The 20,183-nt window shown below is 36.7% G+C and overlaps 1 protein-coding gene across 11 annotated transcripts in view; it reads right to left on the reverse strand.

The window, feature by feature from the left end:
* Positions 1-20,183, reverse strand: part of HORMAD2 (HORMA domain containing 2) — a 72,875-nt gene that overhangs the window by 34,632 nt on the left and 18,060 nt on the right. For 5 of the 11 annotated variants that reach the window (XM_045200953.2, XM_045200951.3, XM_045200952.3 and 2 more), the window contains exons 6-10: positions 17,540-17,560; positions 16,893-16,919; positions 9,718-9,785; positions 6,333-6,484; positions 2,529-6,130 (exon numbers count right to left, since the gene is read on the reverse strand). In XM_045200953.2, the coding sequence (XP_045056888.1) occupies positions 5,718-6,130; positions 6,333-6,484; positions 9,718-9,785; positions 16,893-16,919; positions 17,540-17,560 (681 nt within the window). In that variant the 3' untranslated portion in view covers positions 2,529-5,717. Of the gene's footprint in view, positions 1-2,528; positions 6,131-6,332; positions 6,485-9,717; positions 9,786-16,892; positions 16,920-17,539; positions 17,561-20,183 lie in introns of those variants that run through there. The other 6 variants (XM_024566607.4, XM_053928767.2, XM_053928768.2 and 3 more) reach the window with 4 other exon arrangements.

Raw genomic sequence — 20,183 nt, forward strand, 5'->3', positions numbered from 1 at the left:
CCAAACCAGAGAAATAGAAAAAGGCAAAGATAGAAGAATGACCTGAATAAAATAGAAAACACACAAACAAAAAGCAGAAGTGATCAGCACAAGCAAAAGATGACTTTGAATAGAGTAATAAAAATACTGATTTTTGTCCAATATAAGCAAGAAAAGCACATGGGGCACAAATAGACAGCACTGGATACAAAAACAGGGAAATAACTACAGAAACAGAAGAGATTTTTAAAATTATGAAACCTCCATGAATAACTCATACCAAAATATATGGATGCCTGAAGGTGGTAAAGAGAAAAGTCAGGTATTTATATTTTTTGGTATGAAGTTATTCATGGAGGTCTTTTATAATTTTAAAAATCTCTTCTGTTTTTTGTAGTTATTTTTCCTTTTTAGAGAAAAACAGTACATTTCTGTAAACTTTACACAAAAAATTTTAAATAAAAATTATCAAATTAAGTGATAAGTTGGACTGTATTAAGATTAATATAATTAATATTCTTTTCATCACAACACCATTAAAAGAGTAAAAAGGCCACTCATAAAGTCAAAGAGATATTTACAATATATGTATTGAACTTCCAATACATGTATTGAATATATGTGTAGAACTCCTACAAATCAATCAGAATGAAAACAACTCAATAGAACTAAAGACCAAAAAATGACAAACCTTGAAAAGACACTTTACAAAAGAGGATATCCAGAATGGCCAATAAACATATGAAAAGGTGCTCAATTCATTAGTCATTCAGGGAAATGCAAATTAAAACTACAATGACATACTACTACACACCCACCAGAATGGCTAAAATTAAAAAGATGGAAAATGCCAAAGGTTGGTGAGGATGTGGAATAACCACAACTCTCATATATTGCTGATGGAAGTGTGAATTGGCACAACCACATTGGAAATTGTTTTGTAGTATCTATTAAAAGCTAAATGCACACATATCCTTTGACCCAGAAATTCTACTCCTAAGCAATTCTATTCCTACCAGAAATGTGTACATATTTCACTAAAAAACATGTTCAGAATGTTCAGAGAAATACTATTCATAAAAGTCAAAAATAGGAAATTATCCAAATGCCCATCAAGACTAGATGGATGGTGAGAATGGCCTATGGAGAAAGAGCACAACAAAACGTTGAATGAAAAAATTGGTTCAGACTCTGTGATTCTATATCTGTAAAATAGAAAAAAGAGAAACTCATATATGCAAATAGAAATCAGAATAGAGATTTTTGTTAAGTGGAACAGTCACTATAAAGTACAACTGGGTTTTCTGTGTGGGGGGGGGACTGATAGTATTTTGTTTCTTAATCTAGGTGTTGATTTAACATGTTTACTCCATAGGGCTGTGGCATGGGTGAGGCAAACAAGATACCTAAAGAGCAAAACTTAAGGAGGAACTCACTCTCACCTTGTTTGCCTCACCATCACATCAGCCTTGGTGTTCATTTTGTAAATATTTATTGAGCTGTATCATTATGATGTATTTTTCTGCATATATACTATACTTGAATTAAAAAGTGTTAAGGGGTCTGGTCTACCTCACACCACAAATGAAAATAAACTCCACGTAGAATAAAAACCTAAATGTAAAAATAAAAAATTGTTTAGAATAAAATATAGGGGAATATTATAAATGACCTCAGGTAAAGAAGGATTTCTTAAGAATATTCAAAAGTACATATTACAGGAAAAGATTTGACTACATTGAAATTAAGAACTCTGTACCAAAAGACATCTTAAAATTGAAAGATGAGCCACAACTTGAAAAAAAAAGTAGTGACATGAATAAGTAAAAAAGAATAATTATGCATGTCAGAGAGCTGTGACGTGAGAAGGATTCAACCCGCCATTGATGGCTTTGAAGATGGAGGAAGGAGACCATGAGCTGGGGAAAGCAGCAGCCTCTACTAGAGGTGTCCAACCTTTTCGCATCTCTGGGCAACACTGGAACAAGAGTTGTCTTGGGCCATACATTAACTACATTATGACATGTAATCACAAAAAACCCTCATAATGTTTTAAGTAAATTTATGACTTTGTGTGGGCTGCATTCATGGCCGTCCTGAGCTGCATGTGGCCCATGGGCCATAGGCTACATACCCCTGCTAGATGCTGGGAATCATTGGCAGTTTATAGCCAGCAAGAAAACTTGGACCTTGGTCTACAACTTTAAGGAGCTGAATTTCTGTCAATCAACCCAAATGAACAAGAAATGGATTCTTCCTTACAACCCCCCGCAAAAAACACAGCCTGCCAGAATATTGATTTTAGCCTGGTGAGACCATGGCAAACTTCAGACCTACAAAACTATGTAACAAGAAATTTATGTTATTTTAAGCCTCAAAAAGGAATTATTATGCAGAATATATGTTTAAAAGTCAATAAGGAAAAGATAAATAATTCAATAGAAAGATGTATGAAAGACTTGAAGTGTTTTTTTTATATAAAAGAAAATCAGAAAGGGCAATACACATGAAAATATGCTCAAACTCAGTAATTAACAAGGAAATGCAAATCAAAACTATGTGATATTTATTATTTTACATCCAGCAGATGGGTAGAAAAATGAACTCTGGTAATATTAAGTATTGACAAGAATGTAGGGCATTCTCCTCCACTGTTGGTGAAGTATCAATTGATACTACTTTGGGAAACAGTTTTGCATTACTTAAAAAAGTTGAAAATGCTCAAGCCCTATGACTCTTTGGTATATTCCCTTGAGATATCCTTGTACATGTGTACCATGAGGTGTGTACATGAATGTTTATAACAATTTTTAAAAAGAATATATTTTATGAGTAGATAAAATATTCTACAGCAGTGAAAATGAATGAACCACTACACACAAATGGACAAATCTCATTTTTGATGGTCAAGCAAATCAGAGAATACCTAAAGTATGATTATATTTGTATGAAAATTTTAGACAAACAGATATACTCACAGGTGATAAAACCACAAAGAAGATTAAGGGAAAGGTCATCATAGAATTTAGTAGAGTGTTACCTTTGGAGGAGAAGGGGGGTGCCATAGAGAAAGGTCATATGGTGGCTTCTAAGGTAGTGACCATGACAGGTACTTTTCAGCCTGAATGGAGGGTAAATGGATGATCTCATTATTCTTTAAATTGTACATACTGTTTCTATATACTCCACCATATGCATGATATATTTCAAAATAATTTTTAAACCAATAAATGGTTATACCTAGAATGTGTGTATTTATGTGTATTCCAAGAAGGAACAACAGAATTCTTAGTTGGAAAATGTCAGAAAGCTTCACTAGACTTACTATTTTCTCATGTGATTGAAGAGCTGAGAGAGGAACTTGAATTGACAGTTTACCACAAAGTCCCGATCTTTGTATATAGTTGACCCTTGAACAGTGTGGGGGTCAGGGGTACCAACCCCTGAATAATCGAAAATCTGAGTATAACTTTTAACTCACCCAAAACTTATTTTTTAATTGTATTTTTTCCATTACCATTTAGCCCCCTTTTATCCGCCCCCACCCAACCGCAGTTACCACACTGTTGTCTGTGTCCATGAGTTCTTTTTTAACTCACCCAAAACTAAAGTTGTCCCTCAGTATCTGTGGGAGATTCATTCCAGGATCCCCCTCCCCACAGATACCAAAATCCACAGATGTTCAAATTCCCTATATAAAATGGCATATATTAACACATAAGATTGGCTCTCTGCATCCATGGACTCCCAAGGGTGGATCAAAAACAGTACAGGCACTTACTGAAAAAAAAAAAAAATCTGCATATAGGTAGACCAGCACAGTTCAAACCCATGTTGTTCCAAAGTCAACTGTATATAGTTCCTTCTAAATGTATGCCTAGAAAGTGTCATCACACTTCTTATTTAATCTACCAATTGAATTATTCATTCTCAGGTTGTCCAGTTTTCATTTCAGTTGGTAGAAAAAAATTCTCAATTTTAAAAGATGAAAATCCATATGATACATGCTCATTCTCTTCTTAACCTTTATTTTTGAAGCCAATTTATGTTAGTTAGCTATATCTTCCTTGAGTGGAACCAGAAGAAAGTTGCATCAAAATTTAAAGCCATTATCACGTATGACATTGTGAAAATACTTACTAAAAATGAAAAAAAATCCTGTTTGGTTATTTATGTTCATTAAATTAAGACTCTCTTCAATGTAATAAACATAATACAGAGTTAAAGAACCAGCAGGAACCTTCAAAGGTTACCTATTATAGACATCTATCTTTAAGTAGGACTCAAAATGTTCTCAAGCAAATTAGCATTCTAATCTTAAAATAGCCCTTAAAAAGATTTTATAGCATCTCTTTCTATTACGCATCTGAAAATTCTTTATGTGTATCTCAGAACCCTTTCAATACAATGTTGGCATCCAGTAAACTTTATTATCCAGACAACAGAGTGTGGATTTACCTAAAACACAGTGGGGCCCTAGCAAGTACTCAATTCCAAGCCTCTCCTGGAGGAAGTAGGAAGGTAAAGGGCTCAGAGCCCTGCCTGTTTGGTTCCAGTGGCTCCTCCCCAGATCCCTGGCTTTCTGTGGAGACCTAGACCCAAAGCTTGTCTCTATCCACATGACCAAGAGTTGACTCTCATTTTGTTTTCACTCTGACTTCAGTTTATCCATAACTTTTGTCTCCTCCAACCCCTTCCCACCCAATTACTCCAGTAATCAAGAACTTATTTATACTTCCAGTGAATATAAATAAACACCTAGAATATTTTTTAAATCTCAAAATACTGAGTAAAGAGTGAAGACAGGGAATATATAAAATGCTAACCAAACTGCTAAAATTATTAACATTATGAAAGGTGAGGCATGAGGAAAGACACTTCTTGTTATAACTATCCTGGAAACTTAAATTTTGTTGTGAACCTTCCAGTCCTGAGTAAATGACTAGATAGATATACATCAACTTCACCAACTTCCCAGTTCTGCATCAACTCCTGGATATACATCTGGACCTCCAGGTAATACTCTAATTGCCCCCTGAAGGACTCACATATCCAGACCACCTGATTGCCCCTAAAGGACTCACAAATACAGCCCTGGCTGGAATGGCTCAGTGAATTGAGTGCCAGCCTGCAAACCAAAGGGTCACCAGTTCAATTCCCAGTCAGAGCACATGCCTGGGTTGCAGAACAGGTCCCCAATGGGGGGTGCATAAGAGGCAACCACACATTGATGTTTCTCTCCCTCTCTTCCCCTCTGTCTAAAATAAGTAAATAATTTTTTTTAAAAAAGAACATATACATTAACTTGACATCCATATCTAGACCACTGGGATGTGACCAGACCTGCTCACACCTATCTTTCTGGAGCACATGGCATCCAACATCCTAACTACCTGTCATCTGACTGATAACTATCCTGGATCAATCCTAGGGCTAAGAATGAAGGACTGATAATTCTCAAGAATGTACTTTTTGTCATAACAACTTTTCCTTCTCTTTGGAACATTCCTAGGTTTTTGCCTGTGTTTTTAGTTTACAAATTCTAAGACCCTTGAATAAATCTCTATCATTTATTCCTAGCAAAGCCTCAAGGTTCTTTTTGAATATGTTTATTACTTATAAATTAAAGAAAGAAAGTCCAAAATTTTCTAAGTTCATGGGTATCTTTTCTAAAAGAAGTATATTAGAAAGTCTTCTCTTAGTCATGGCCAATTTTATCTAACAAAGACAGTCCTCTTTTAGGAGAAATACTCCCTAAAGCAGGGGGCAGTTTTTTTCAGTTTTGATACCTGGCATACTCCGTTAGACCCTGTTCCTGTAGTAAGACCTGTATAGTAACTGAGAAATGTCAATGTGTTCCACTGAAGCAACAGAGGCTCACTAAAGCTTTGCCTTACATGATTGTTGCATTCCTCTTCTTCCTCATCGCAGTCTAGACCCTGATGGGCAATCTCGGTGGTGCTCTCCTCCTGAAAGAGATTGTTCTCCAAATCGGACACTCTGGTGGCCTCGGTTGTGACTTTTATTTTCAGGCTATGAAAGCCAGTTGACACCATTCCCACTTGTAGGTTTACAGGCTCCCCCTCAAACAGCAGTAAATGTGAATTTACCCCTTCTTTAAAACCAGGGGGCTGGTAATCATGTGGGGTCACTGCAAAATAAAAAGGGCAGAAAAACAAGAAAACTGAGTTTCAACAGATCAGAGTAATCTTTCTTCAATGTAGCATGTGTAGCAACAGACATGTAGATGTGTAGCAACAGACATCTTTTTCTGATGCTTGCAAAATCCTCCTATTTACATAAAATATTACTTCAACACTTAAGAAGGAATTTGACTAGAGGTCTCTACCTACCTGTATTATAGTAGTGGAGTTTCATAGTAAGTATAACATCATTAGGAAGGGGTCCAAGGTTCTGCATCAGCAAATACAATTTACGGATCAGCAGAGTGCTGGCTTTCTTAATATCTTCACTCTTTGTCCCACTTTGAAAGCTTGTATTACTGCTATAACCACATAGAAAAACAGCATACTTTTCAATCATATACAATATTGAAAGATACATATATTTATATATATTTAATATGTTTATATGTTTATATATATATTTAGAGAGTGGGGAAGGGAGGGAGAAAGAAAGAGAGAGAAACATTGATGTGAAAGAGAAACATCAATCATTTGCCTCTTGCACACACCCAGACTAGGGAGCAAACCCGCTACCTAGGCATGCGCCCTTACCAGGAATCGAACCAGTGACCTTTCACTTTGCAGGAAGATGCCCGACCAACTAAGCCACATGGGTCAGGGCTAAAACTTTTTATTATGTGATCAAATAAACATAAATTAAACATCAGGACATTCTTGAGACTATTTTTAGAATGTAAATTCGAGATTATACTTTTTTGCAGTGTATATACAAAGGACTTCTTACATAGCAAGTTCCCTTGAGGTATTTTCAATAGGACCTCATGTTTTAAAATCTGTTTTACAAGTAAGCACATACTATAATGGTGAGAAGAATGGATTTAGAATTAGAAGACTTGACATTTAATAGTGGCTCTGCTAACCAGCTGAATGACCTCAGTCATGTCACTTAGACACTCTAGGTCAGTTAGCTCATTTGTAAGATAAGCTTACAACACATTTCTAAACCCCTTCAAGTGTAAAACCAATCATCAGCTCTGGGCCTTTCTATCATCTGGGTATCTCTCAGAAGTTTTCCCTCTTTACTCATACATGGGTTATGACAATGACTTCTCTTATCCACACTGAAAAACATTCTCCACATCACTGCTGAAATAAGATTCCTAATAGGAAAATCTGCTTGTGTCACTCTCTTGCTTAAAATTCTTCTATTACATCCATCACTTTTCAATCAAATTTGAGAATGGTGTGTGTACAATGCTTTTCATGACCAGCCATGCCCTTACCTCCACCTTCATTTGCACTTGCTACCCAGTTACTTCTAATCCATGTGCATTTGCACTTTGCTTTATTGTGCTTTTCCCACTTCTCTTCCTAACTCTCCCAAATTCATCCTTTCATATGTAGCTCATGTGTCACCTCGTCAAGAAGGTCTTCCCCAATAACCCCACACCTCACCCTTGTTTACAACTGTTTGTATGTCCCCCTCTAGACTATGAATGGCTGTACTTCTCATCTCCACAACTAAGTCTGGTGCCCAGCTACAGTAAGTACATGATAAACATTTGTTGAATTAAGGAATGAATGAACAATTTGGACTAAATTACCTTCCAACTCTAAACATTCTTTCTTTTTCTCCAAAATTTTCTTCTCCAATTAGTCTCACATTTGAGTAGTTTCCAGGAAGAAGTATGATAATAATATATTTGCACAATGCCTTTCACATAGTAAGCACTCAATACTGAAAAATAATCCTAAGTCACTGAACTATTGGAGGCAGTGTGAATTCATAAAACAAACATTATTAATAAATACATTTGTTCCTATTTCAGTTTTGAACCACCTTAAGTTTTGTCTACCAGGATTTAACCCATTTGAAATAGGTAACCAGACATAGCCATGTAGCCCATGGGATCCTTCAGTATACATTATACTTATGTAAAATCATATTCAAATTGGCTATTCAATTTGAATATAAGTGCAAGAGAGTCATATTCAAGACTCCCTTGCACTCTTTTAAAAGGGAAGTTATCTTTACCATGGAAGAGGTGATAAGGTAATTTTACATGATGATCATTTAAACAAATGTAAACCTTTGGTTTCTAGGAAATTAGTAATACGTATTACCTTCTCTCCTTCTTAGTAGCTGAAAGATTTGGACATTTGTTTTACTGCTCACCTCTTGACATATATGCCTTCATAACAAGAGAGATTACTCTGGTTGTCAGTAGTGCTTACATTTGAATTTTAGAGAATACAGGGCAACTGTTTTATGGAAGAGAATATGTATTAAAAGTGCTGAACAATCTGTAAAGTGCTACACAAAAATGTTAGCTAATAATGGTTAATATTTAGTTCTCATTCCTAGAACTTCCTCTTTACATCCTAGTGCCTTTTGTAAGTTTTACAAATGAAAAAAATAATTAAGGAAGTAAATCTTGTAGAGAAATCCTCAAACTTGAAGTCAATAAGACAGAGCTAATAGTATGGAAAATAGAGAATTAGGCCACATTTCTCTTCACAGTCATTCCTTTCAGGGAAACTCATCCCCCTGGCATAGAGTCCTCTATTACCCAGCACTTTTCACCATCATCCACCCCCTGCACTTCTACTGCATCTCATCAGCAATATTTAGCTCTATCTGAACCCAAAAGCCCCTGGGAAGAAAATGAATGTTGTTCCTCAATAGAACATCTCCATCTGCACTAAGGTCCTTCTGAAGCAAATGTCCTGTCTTTGCTATTAGTATATCTAAAACTTGGAATTTTAGAGTTAATAGAAAAGTACAATGCTCTCTAGTCATTTCCATACTGGGACACACATAGAAAATTATATTGGTATGACATACTGTAAGCAGATGAGAATGATTATGTCTATAAGCAAATGCTGCAGGGGTTTCATCTACCCCAGGTTCAGTCTCGCTGTACACCGAGGGCAGAGAGGATCTATATCTTGGCACAGCAATGGAGAAATTTTCATTTAGTGGATAAATAGAGCTATGGAGTTCTTCAATCAATGCCATGCAGACAGCCTCATTAACATAATCTCTACTGCTGTGTTGTCTACCATCCACCACTGCCTTCAAGGACCATCACCATCACCACCACCACGTACCATTTACTGTGTATTTATTATGTGCCAGGCATGAGCAAAGCACTATTTCTGCATTATAACTTAACAGTCACAACAACCATAAGAAGTAGATATTATTAACTCCACTATGCAGATGAGAATACTAATATTTGGGGAGGTTGAGTAATTTGTCCAACGTTATATAACCAGTAATAGTCAGAACTGGGGTTCCAAGCTAGATCTTTCTGCCTTAGGAATTGGAACTCTTAACCACTAAAAGTAAATGCCTTTAGACCCTACTAACATACCTATGAGAAAAAGAGGAAAGAAGCAAAGGAAGACCCTAGTCCCACCAGAAATTTAAACATTTATTACAATCCCTTTTTTAACAGCGTTGTGGGGGGGGGGGGGGTTGTAGGATTGTTGGGAAAGTTACAAAGGAAGTATAAGGCCTATCTCTGGCCTCAAAAGGCTTATGTTCAATTATATATATTTCTTGTGTTCATTAAATAATTAGATTTACCTGTCAAAATCCATAGTGGCTCCTTCATTTGTGTATTTGAATTTGAACTGGTATATCTCAGTCACTTTCTAGAAACATCAAAAGAAATAGAGAAAGAAGTTACTTTAAAAAAGAAATCCTTTGAGAAGTACAGATTAGTAGCTACAAAATAGTACAACATATGAAATATAGTCAATAATACTGTAATAATTATGTATGGTGCCAAGTGGGTACTGGAAATATTGGGGGAACACTTTGTAAAGTATGTAATTACCTAACCACTATGTTGTACACCTGAAACTAATACAAAATAACATTGAATGTAAACTATAATTGAAAAATAAAAAATATTTAAAAAGGAATCCAGATTCTTATCTGATAATAGATAAGAAACATTTTCATTGCATATCTACTATACTTCCTACTTATCTATTTATTTCACAGCATTACATTATTCAGGAGTAATATTTGCAGATAAAGAGATAACAATTTTTCTCCTCCATGCTAAAAATGAGTTAGATGGCAAGTGCTATTGCTACCATTCTAAAGCTGGGAAAACAAAGGCACAGAGTCAAGTACGTGGCCTAGCATAGGTAAACTGAGAGTGGAACCGGCTGAGAAACCATTCCTGTAACAGGTATTTACTGAACTTTGTGTCAGGCACTGAAGTCACAGTGGTGAACATGACAGAAATGTCCTTGTTTTTCTGGAATACACAGTCTTGTGGGAGAGACAGTCAATAACTACATAAACAAATAAAATAATTTCAGGTAGTAATAAGTGCTGTGAACCTTATGAAGCCGTGCAGGGAGAGGTGCTCATTTGGTTTGGAAGGCCCAAGGAAGACCTTGCTAAAGAGGTCATGTTTGACCTGAGCCTCAGTGACAAGTGGGGTCGGTCATGTGCACACCTGGGGGAGATGGGGTGTCCCAGGCAGAGGTTACAGCAATACAAAGGCTCTAAACCAGGAAAGAAAGCCTCTTCCAGGTTCAGAGAGGAGGCCGAGTTACTGGCAATGAGTGAGCAAAGGGGAGAGTGCAGGAGATGAGGTTGCAGAGGAAGTTTGGGAGCCTTGTTGGCCACAGTAAAGGGTTTAGATTTTTTTCTAAGTATACCAGAGTCCATTGAAGGGTTTTAAAGATGGGAGGGATTTGCATTTTTAAAGATCACCCTGGCTATTTTAATGGTGCAGAAGGGAAGAAGTGGAAGCCATGAGAGCAATTAAGAGGCTACTGCAGTAAATCAGGGAAGACTAAAATGGCAACAGGAAAACTGGAAAAATTAGAAAAGGAACTAGGGTCTATGCTGTCAGGTCTTGGTTTTTTGGTCCTGCACTAAAAACTAGGTACTACCACTCTATGCTTTCCTCACTATTAAAAAAGCTAGAAATAAAGAAGGGCAAATTTCCTCATGAGAGATGTACTCCATTTAAAATACAACAGTTGTCTAATAGTTGAAGCAAACATTTGACCCAGATACACTATAGTATGTCCACAGAGCTGGAGAAGGTGTTAAAGACAGGCAAAGGGTATGAGTTTATGTAAGAACACAAAAAAATACCCTTCATTCATCTGTTTCATTATTTGTGGGAATGAGGGTATTAGATTGATCAGAAAAAGTCTCAATGTTCTTGTTACTTTTCTCTGTTACAAGATTTGGTATCCCATTAATTGCAAGTGACCAGGCCCTAGGGAAATGAACTCATCTGCTTAAATTCAAAGAAGACTGATTTGTAATGGGGTTAATTTTAAAAGAGACAAAATATTTTTCTAGCAAGATGGTCTACCTGAGAAATCAAACCAAGTTCAGAAGGCTGTTTTGTGAGTACAGTCGGCCTCTATATCTGTGGGTTCCACATCTGCAGACTCAACAAACCACAGATCAAAAATATTCGGAAAAAATATGTGACGTGGTTGCTAACGAGCAACCAGACTTTTTTCTTGCTATTATTCTGTAAACAATACAGTATAACAATTATTTACATAGCACTTACATTGTATTAGGCACTATGTCATCTATAAATGATATAAAGTTTACAGGAGAATGTGCATAGGTTATATGCAAATACCATGCACTTTATGTAAAGAAGTTGAGCATCTGAATATTTGGGTACCCACAGATGTCCTGGAACCAATCCCCAGAGGAGACTGAGGGACCACTGTACAATAGGAGAGGCATGGGAGACTAGAGGTGCCTACAGCAACAGCTTCACTTTGGACAGGCTAGTTATACAGTGTCTTCTCTCTGCTGATGGTGGGTGTAATTTCTCTGTCAAGCAAACAATGTCTATTCTTCCCGCCTGCCCATGTTTCCCAGCCAACGCTAGCTTTGATGCTCTGAGCTAGCTCTCATTTTTAAAATTGTATCAAGGGTAGATCCTTTAGTAATTGATCATTTTAAAAGTTTATTATTTGGTCCCTGAAACAACTAATAAAAGATTTTGTTTGGCCCTGCCTGGTGTGGCTCAGTTGCTTGCACTGTCATCCCATACCAAAAGGTTGTGAGCTCAATTCCCGTTCAGGGCACATGCCTAGGCTGTAGGTTCACCAGTCGATGTTTCTCTCTCACACTGATGTTTCTGTCCTGTCTCTCTCCTCCCTTCCCCTAGCTCCAAAATCAATAAGCAAATAAGCATGTTCCTGGGAGAGGATAAAAAAAAGATTTATGTTTGTAATTGTTTTACAGAAGAGCTAATCCTTAATAACTTCAATCTGACTGATTGAGCAAGGAAGGTATATTTACAGCAGGCACTAGTCTCTTAACACCTCATAAAATGTTCTCCTGCTTTTTAGATTAGTTGTGTTGCCTAATGAAAGATGACCCTTTAAACTACTTATCAATGGCTTCTATTAATCACACTGAATATATCTATACAGACCAAAGCAATGGCAACATATACAGCCTTTCCATCTCCCACCACATTCCAATCTATCGGCAGAAAATAGAACTTTTCGGATCTATCCTCACAACATATCCCAAGTCTATCTGATTCTCTTATCTTCACTGCTATTGCCCTATCCAAACCACCACTACCTCTCTATTTGATCTGCTTGCTTCCAAACTACACCTCCTATAATTCATTCTCTGTTCTAAAGACAAAGAGTTTTTGAAAATACAAATCAGACAAGGTTATTTTTTTCTTAAAACTCCCAATTGTTTCCCACTGCCCTTAGAATAAAACCAGAATTTATCTTGGTCCACAAGGCCTTATTCATTTGTCCCCTGTCTACCTCTCTGACCCTATCTCCTACCTCTTTCCCTCCCACTAACCTAAGTTCCAGGCTCAGGACAGCCTCTCTGTCCACAAACACACAAGAAGTCTTCCTGCCTTAGGACCTTTGCACAGCAGTACTCTGGAACATGCTGTCTTCAGCTGACAACAATGATAATGCTTGGGCACTGCTCTAAATCCTTTACATCTCTTCATTCTTATGTAGCCAATATTCTGAGATAGGTATTGTTATCCTAGATGAAGCTAGGGAAGTGGTAGAGCTGGGATTTGACTCCAGCCCCTGCAATGTTAACTACAGTGCTATTCTGCCATCAAGTGCCGCTGCCTCTCACAGACCTGCAGAGGCTGATTCCTCTGGCCGTTTGGTCTCAGCTCAAACAGTGGTCCCTGAGGGAGGCTTTCCACAGACTGTCCTCCTGTCCCTTCTCCTCTATGCACCACTTCAGCACTCTCCAGCATACTGCCTTCTTTCATTTTCTCACAGCATTATGACTATCTGAAGTTCACTTGCTAATCTTTATGTACTTGTGTATTATTTATACTCCCTCCTTAGAATTAAGCTCCCTTAGAGTAGGTACCTTGTCTATCCCATTAACTTCTGTGTTTTTATACCTTGAATAGTACTAGGCACATAGAGAATCCAATTAATATTTGCTGAATGAAGACATAGTCAGCCAAGATAGTGTTTATACCTCATTAGGATTTCAACAGGGTTTAAAACAATTTTAAGACTGTCCTGGCTGCTGTGGCTCAGTGGATTGAGTGCCAGCCTGTGAACCAAATCACTGGTTCAATTCCTGGTCATGGCACATGCCTGGGTTGCAGGACAGGTCCCCAGTTGGGGGACTGCTAGAAGCAGGCAGTGGATGTTTCTCTCGCACACCCCTCTCTTTCTGCCTGCCTTCCCCTCTCTCTAAAAATGAATAAATAAAATCTTAAAAAAAATTTAAGACAAAATTTCTAAAAGCATATTGTGGCTAGAAACAGGAACCATCTAAAGTTCAGTTTCTAAAGCTATCTATTAAAAGTGGGTGTTGAACCCCCTCCAACAGGCACAAAGGTACTGAGGGTGAGACAGTAAGAACTATATCCTCACAATATTCATATACAATACTTCTTTATGGGCCTACCATGCATTGGGTTATATAAATCTTTCCTTAACATATTTATACTTTGGTTTACACTTCTTATGAATGCCCTCCATACATTTTGTAGTGTGTTTCTGAAGAAAAGCTACACTATCCATCTTCACTATTTTAGTTACTTTTGTCAGTTCATCTCAAAACTTAAAGTGCAGAAGCACCACAATTTCGTGCAATGCTCAAAACTCTTGTTGGCACCTGGACTGGGTAAACACATTTTATTTAACACATGGGTTCTCAATCGTACCGTGACAGACTCTCCAGGGGTATGCTACAACTTTAATCCATGTGTACAATGTATTTTTACTTCAGGTAAATATTAATGTTGCTATTGTTTGTGAAGTTTTGTTTAGGGGAGGATATACTTCTATGGATATGAGTCAAGATACATGGCACAATATCGGATAAATGCCAAAGAAACACTGTGCTTATGTGAGAATGTTGTTTTGAGAGTATATAAAAGAATGAGATGGTTCTCATTCTTTCTCACTAGGTTCTCAAGACCTGGTTCTCACTAGGTAGATGGTTCTATTAATGACTTGATGTTAACAGCAACCATAAAATAGAGTAACGCATGGATACTTTCAGGCACTAAGAACATTGCTATACCATAACTATATTGTAATTATTGCTGACTTGTTGGAGGTCCTTTTGAGTCTTTAAATACCCTCAAACATGCAACCAAATTTTCTACTACTCAAAAGTGTGCCATGAAAAAGAGAGGTTAGGAATCACTGCTATAGAGAAGAATCTGTAAACATTCAAAATATTTTTTCGGAGTCATAAATGATAGCTCAGAACTTATCATATAATAAGGAATAAGGTTTTGTCTCTTAACTTCATTATTATATATGTATATATATATGTAAGAATCTATCCAGAAAAAGTCTTGTCATTGTTAATATAATGAGAATGGCTTGCACCACATCAATGTAACCTGGCAGTCAAGTAGAGTGGACTGGAATGCACATGTATGAACAACAATGACTTCACTGTACTGGTGAGTGGGGGCAGTAGATGCCATTGGATGAGCATGTGTACTGTGTGGTCATCTCTCAAAATGACTGAGTGAGTAGAACAATGATTCTGTATCAAATTTTGTGTTAAGTTTGAATATTCCTCCGCAGAAACTATTGGGATGATGTAGAAGGCTGCAGCTATGGGCACCTGGTGATTGGCAGCTTCATCATGACAACACACCTGATAATGCATCAAGTCTTGTGCAGAGTTTTTTGGTGAAACATCAAATCACTCAAGTGACTCAGCCCTGCTACAGCCCAGATTTGGTGCCCTGCGATTTCTGGCTTTTCCCAAAACTAAAATCACCTTTGAAAGGGAAGAGATTTCAGACTGTTGATGAGACAGGAAAATATTACAGGGCAGCTGATGGCAACTGGGAGAACTGTGTGAGGTCCCAAGGTGCCTACTCTGAAGGGGACCGAGGGTCATTGTCCTATGTACAATGTTTCTTGTATCTTCTTCAATAAATGCCTCTATTTTTCATATTACATGGTTGGATACCTTCTGGACTATATGTGTGTGTGTGTGTGTGTGTGTGTATAAAATGCATGTAGCAAAACTCATTTAATAGCTTTCTTCCCACTTTGTAAGCTTTTTCTGCAGTCAGACTAATTTGCTTAACATTTCACTACCTCAAAACCACTGGTTTCAGAGTAGTTTTGCATGCATAAGAAAACAATCATTTATTACAGTGAGGAAGAGACCAATTTATTAACAATTTATCAGGAGGGTTTAGTTTAGGAAACTTCCCCTTAAACCGATAGGGGAAAAAAAGCATTTTGAAATCACACAAGAGACAAAGATAAAGAGAGGCAGTTTGGTATTCAGGAATTGTTACCTATCTGTATGTACCAGTTTTACTTCCACCTTGCTCAAACAGCTATCTATAATCTTGCCAAGAAAAGATATTAAAGACTAAAAATGATTAATTTAGTCTTGAATGCCAGTAATTTGGCTAAATCCATTGCCTTAGAGAAGGAAAGTTGAAAGCAAAGAAAAGGGAAAAGAAAGCTAGGAATAAAATAAATAGAATAAGAAGAATATATAAGAATAGAATAGAATGGAGGAAGGCTTCTCCCTCCATTTCTATGCCACAGCCACAGTTTCCATTCAAAACATCAAAAGTATATAGATATAATATTCCCTTTGGGAGACAGAAAAAAAGATAAGACTCTTGTCCTCAAGAATTTACAATGTGGTTGGGAAGATAAAGTATTCTACATGAATCAATTGAGAGTGTTAAATTGTGGGGTCCTGATAAAAAAGGAATTTAGAAAAGAAAGAAATTAGTGTGAACAGAATATGCAAAGAGGCTTTCATGAAATATTTGGACATAAGATGGCCTTAAGTATAAGTAGGATTCAATAAGTGAGGAAAGAAATTTAGAAAAAGGAGCAAAGAGGTAAAGCTCTGAAAATCTATGAAAAGAGGAGAATTTAGCAAGCAAAAAAAAAAGTTTAGAATTATGTCATATCTTCCAAAAGGTCACAAACAGAAATGATTCACAATCAGTTAGAATATATAAAATGTGGTTTTATACAAGCAGAGATTCTTAATGTTAACTCGTTAGAGAACAGGCTCAACAGGCTCAATAGACTTAATGCTTCTTTTCAATGCTCCTGGGTTGTTTTTCAAACCTTGTAATAAAAAATTGGTGAATTTTATAATAAAACACTGAAAGAGCTCACTACAAGTTACTTTACTCATATGGTAGTCTAGTAACAAAATCTATGGCTTCAATTTAGGAAAAAAGTATTTAAATGTAAGGTACATATACTGCCCATCTCTATGTGTGTTCTTACCTCAGGTTCCTTGGGATTTGCATAAAGCTGTTTAAGGCAAAATAAACAGCATTTAGTATCTGAAAGATATTAGATTACTCCTCACAGAATACATATTCTATGTGAAGAATTCAATTTATGCTGTATTAATTGAGTACTGAGATAGATATCTTAAGATATATAGATCAAGCTAGAGATGGAATAAGCTCATTTTGTAAACATAGTCCTCACGGTATTCTGTAAACACTGACTATAAGGAAATTGATAACCAGGTAGTTATGATTACTGAGCTACAAATAAATTCTAAATCATTTCTTTCTTTTCTTAATTACATTTACCATGTTATACCCAGAAGTATCTAGAACTTCAAAATAGTCTACAAAACTTCAATCTGTAAAGTAACTCAAAAAACCGAAATCCTGATAGCCAATAGATGAAGCGGATAGCATATTCTCTATATTTCCCCATGCATTATAATGTACCAAAGAAATATATAGTTTGTGATCTTTTATTAAAACTTCTGATACATTCTATTTTTAAAAATTCCAAAATATCAAAGGACAGATAAAGAGATTCAAGAGGGTAGAGGGAGAGCACTGTTTTAATATTTCACTTGCCAAAAGACAATGAAGCAAAGATAGAGGCTTGGCCTTTAAATGTGTACTTACTGTTAGTACTGCCACGTGCAGCTTAAAGAGAAAAAAACTACTGTTATATTTTATATACTTGTACCTATATTATTGTTATTTTCATTGAAGGCTAATTAAAATCTGGTTTCAGTGAGCTTTCAAAGATTTGAGTAGGAAAAAATATGCAGAAGACCAGAAAAAGGGTTACTAATTATTCATTCAAGTGAGTGCTCATTACATACCCAGGGTTCTGTTGGGGAGAGGAGAGATTTAAAAAAAGGAAATAACTATGCTTATTCTCTATAAGTTATATCACAGTTTGGGAGGTAAAAGATATAAAAATAATTTATTATTACTAAAAATTAAATATGACACAAGTATTCCAAAAAATGTGCCTTTTGAAACTAATCTAATAAACTAAAAACTTTTAAGTCTAATATAAATCTATAAAACCCTTGCTCTCCCTACATATACACATTACTATAAACAGATTCTCTCTGCTTGAATATATAGATATACAGATAGACATATAATAAAGCCTATGATAAATTTTTAAAAACTAGAATACAAATGAGAAAATTTTAGGACCACAGTTTCATAACAAATTATTCCTCTATTTCAGCCAAAGGACTAAAACTTTAGTGACACTGTGTGGCTATTTTGGTTACTGCATACACAGGTTTTAAGACTACACAGTGCAACTCTATTTTATATTAACTATTTAATTAAAAGTTCATTCATTCAAAAATAAACATGGTCCCTGAGCAGGAACATGCAGACCAGCAAGGAAGAAAATGTTAAACAAACAAATCACACAGATAGGTGTCAATTGTGTTAATTGATATAAAGAAACAGCAGCACAGGGTGTCTGAGAACATTAAACAGAAGGACAATCTGGGGGTGGGGGGAGAGCTGTCAGGGAAGGCTCCCTGAGAAAGTAAATATTTAGGCTCAGAACTGAAGGACAGATAAATTGGAGTTAGCTAGGGAAAGGGTATAGGGTAGAGAAGAGAATTTTCCAGGCAAAAGGGAACAATATGTAGAAAGGTAAAAGGCACTCGGCATGTTCTAGATTGTGTGGCTTGAACACAGTGAGCAATGGTGAGAGTGACACCTTTGAAAAGCAGATGGAGAGTGGATCATGCTGGCCTTGTAGATCATGTGACAGATTCTGAACTTTGTTTTAAAAGCCATGGGAGATATTTAGGCAAAAGAATGACGTGATCAGACTCAGATTTCTGTCAGGCACAGAATAGGCAAGGGAGGAAAAAAGGAGAAAAGCAGAGAGGGAGAGAGGGAGGGAAGGAGAGGGGAGAGAGGAAGGAAGAAAGAAGAGAACACTTACATAGTGCTTATTATATGCCAGAAATTCTTCTAAACATTTTGGATCAGTGTTTCTCAAAGTAGGGTCCCTAGACCACCAGTTTCAGCATCACCTAGAATGTGTCTAAAATGAAAATTCTCAAAAAAAAAAATTTTGGGGTGGAGCTTACCAATGTTTTAAAAGTTCTCCAGGTGATTCTGATGCAAGCTAACATTTGAAAACCACTGCTTTAGATTAACTCATTTAATTCTTAACCTAAGAGCTAAGTTCTATTATTATCCCCATTTTATATGTAAAGAAACTAGGGTACAAAGAGGTACGTTACTTGTCCAAGGTCACACAGGTATTAAGAGTGTGGACAGAAAAAAGGGTTCTACAGAAATTAACCTTGCAGTATGATCTGATCATAAATTCCTAGCTGGGCAGGTCAAGGTGGGGAGTCATACTCCAGACATAGAATTTAAGGAAAAGGTTTATCTTTGCCTTCAGCAAGCCCTGTCCATTGTTTTGTGTATCTAGGGTTAACACACCTTTGAAATAACCACCCTCAGGAGAGCATATAATCTTACTAACTATCCTGTAATCCAATCCCTACTTTGCTTTCTCCTGCCTTCATTTAACCTTCCTTACTTCCCTCCTTAATCTCAAATGCATAACAGAAACTGCAACACTGTTACTCTTAGGAATATCAAATAAACTCTTACAAAATTTTTCTACAGATTTGGATGTTTTTATATCCACAAGTGGCAAAACTGGGATTCACTTAAGAATGTTTCATTTCAAAACTCAAGGTCTTAACTATATTGTCTGCCCCTCAATGATGGACACTCAGGAAGTGTTGCTAAATGAATGGATGAAGAATGAATGGCACTACTCAGCGTGCTGGTGATGACCTTCTCCCCCTCTCAACCTACCAAAATTCTAAGGGCCTTCAATGCTCAAAAGTCATTTTCTCCCAAAGATCTCCCTCTTGCCCCTCACTGGATTTAACCCTTCCTTTTCCATACTTCCACTGCACACAATCCTTTGGCATGCATCACTTTCTAATGAGTATTATAGTTACTTATACTTATGATAAAGGTGATAGTTAAAACATGGAATGAAAAAAATCAGTATTTAACAGCCCAATATGGCACAGGTATTGACTAATCAAAAGGATGCAAACTTAGCCCTGGGGCTGGGTTTCTGGAAGCTCCCCTGAGCCAGGTCGTTAACCCTTGAGTTGCTAGATTGTAAAGCTTACAGGGGAGATCCCAAAAGAGCTCCTGGTGGAATAAAGGGGAAGCCATTATGGGATTCATTCAGGGTCTCACAGAGAAGCAGTTATTTACCGCCTGATACAGAGATTTTAACAAAGGG

Source organism: Desmodus rotundus, chromosome 7 (assembly GCF_022682495.2).
Source record: "Desmodus rotundus isolate HL8 chromosome 7, HLdesRot8A.1, whole genome shotgun sequence".
NCBI classification, from domain to species: Eukaryota; Metazoa; Chordata; class Mammalia; order Chiroptera; family Phyllostomidae; genus Desmodus; species Desmodus rotundus.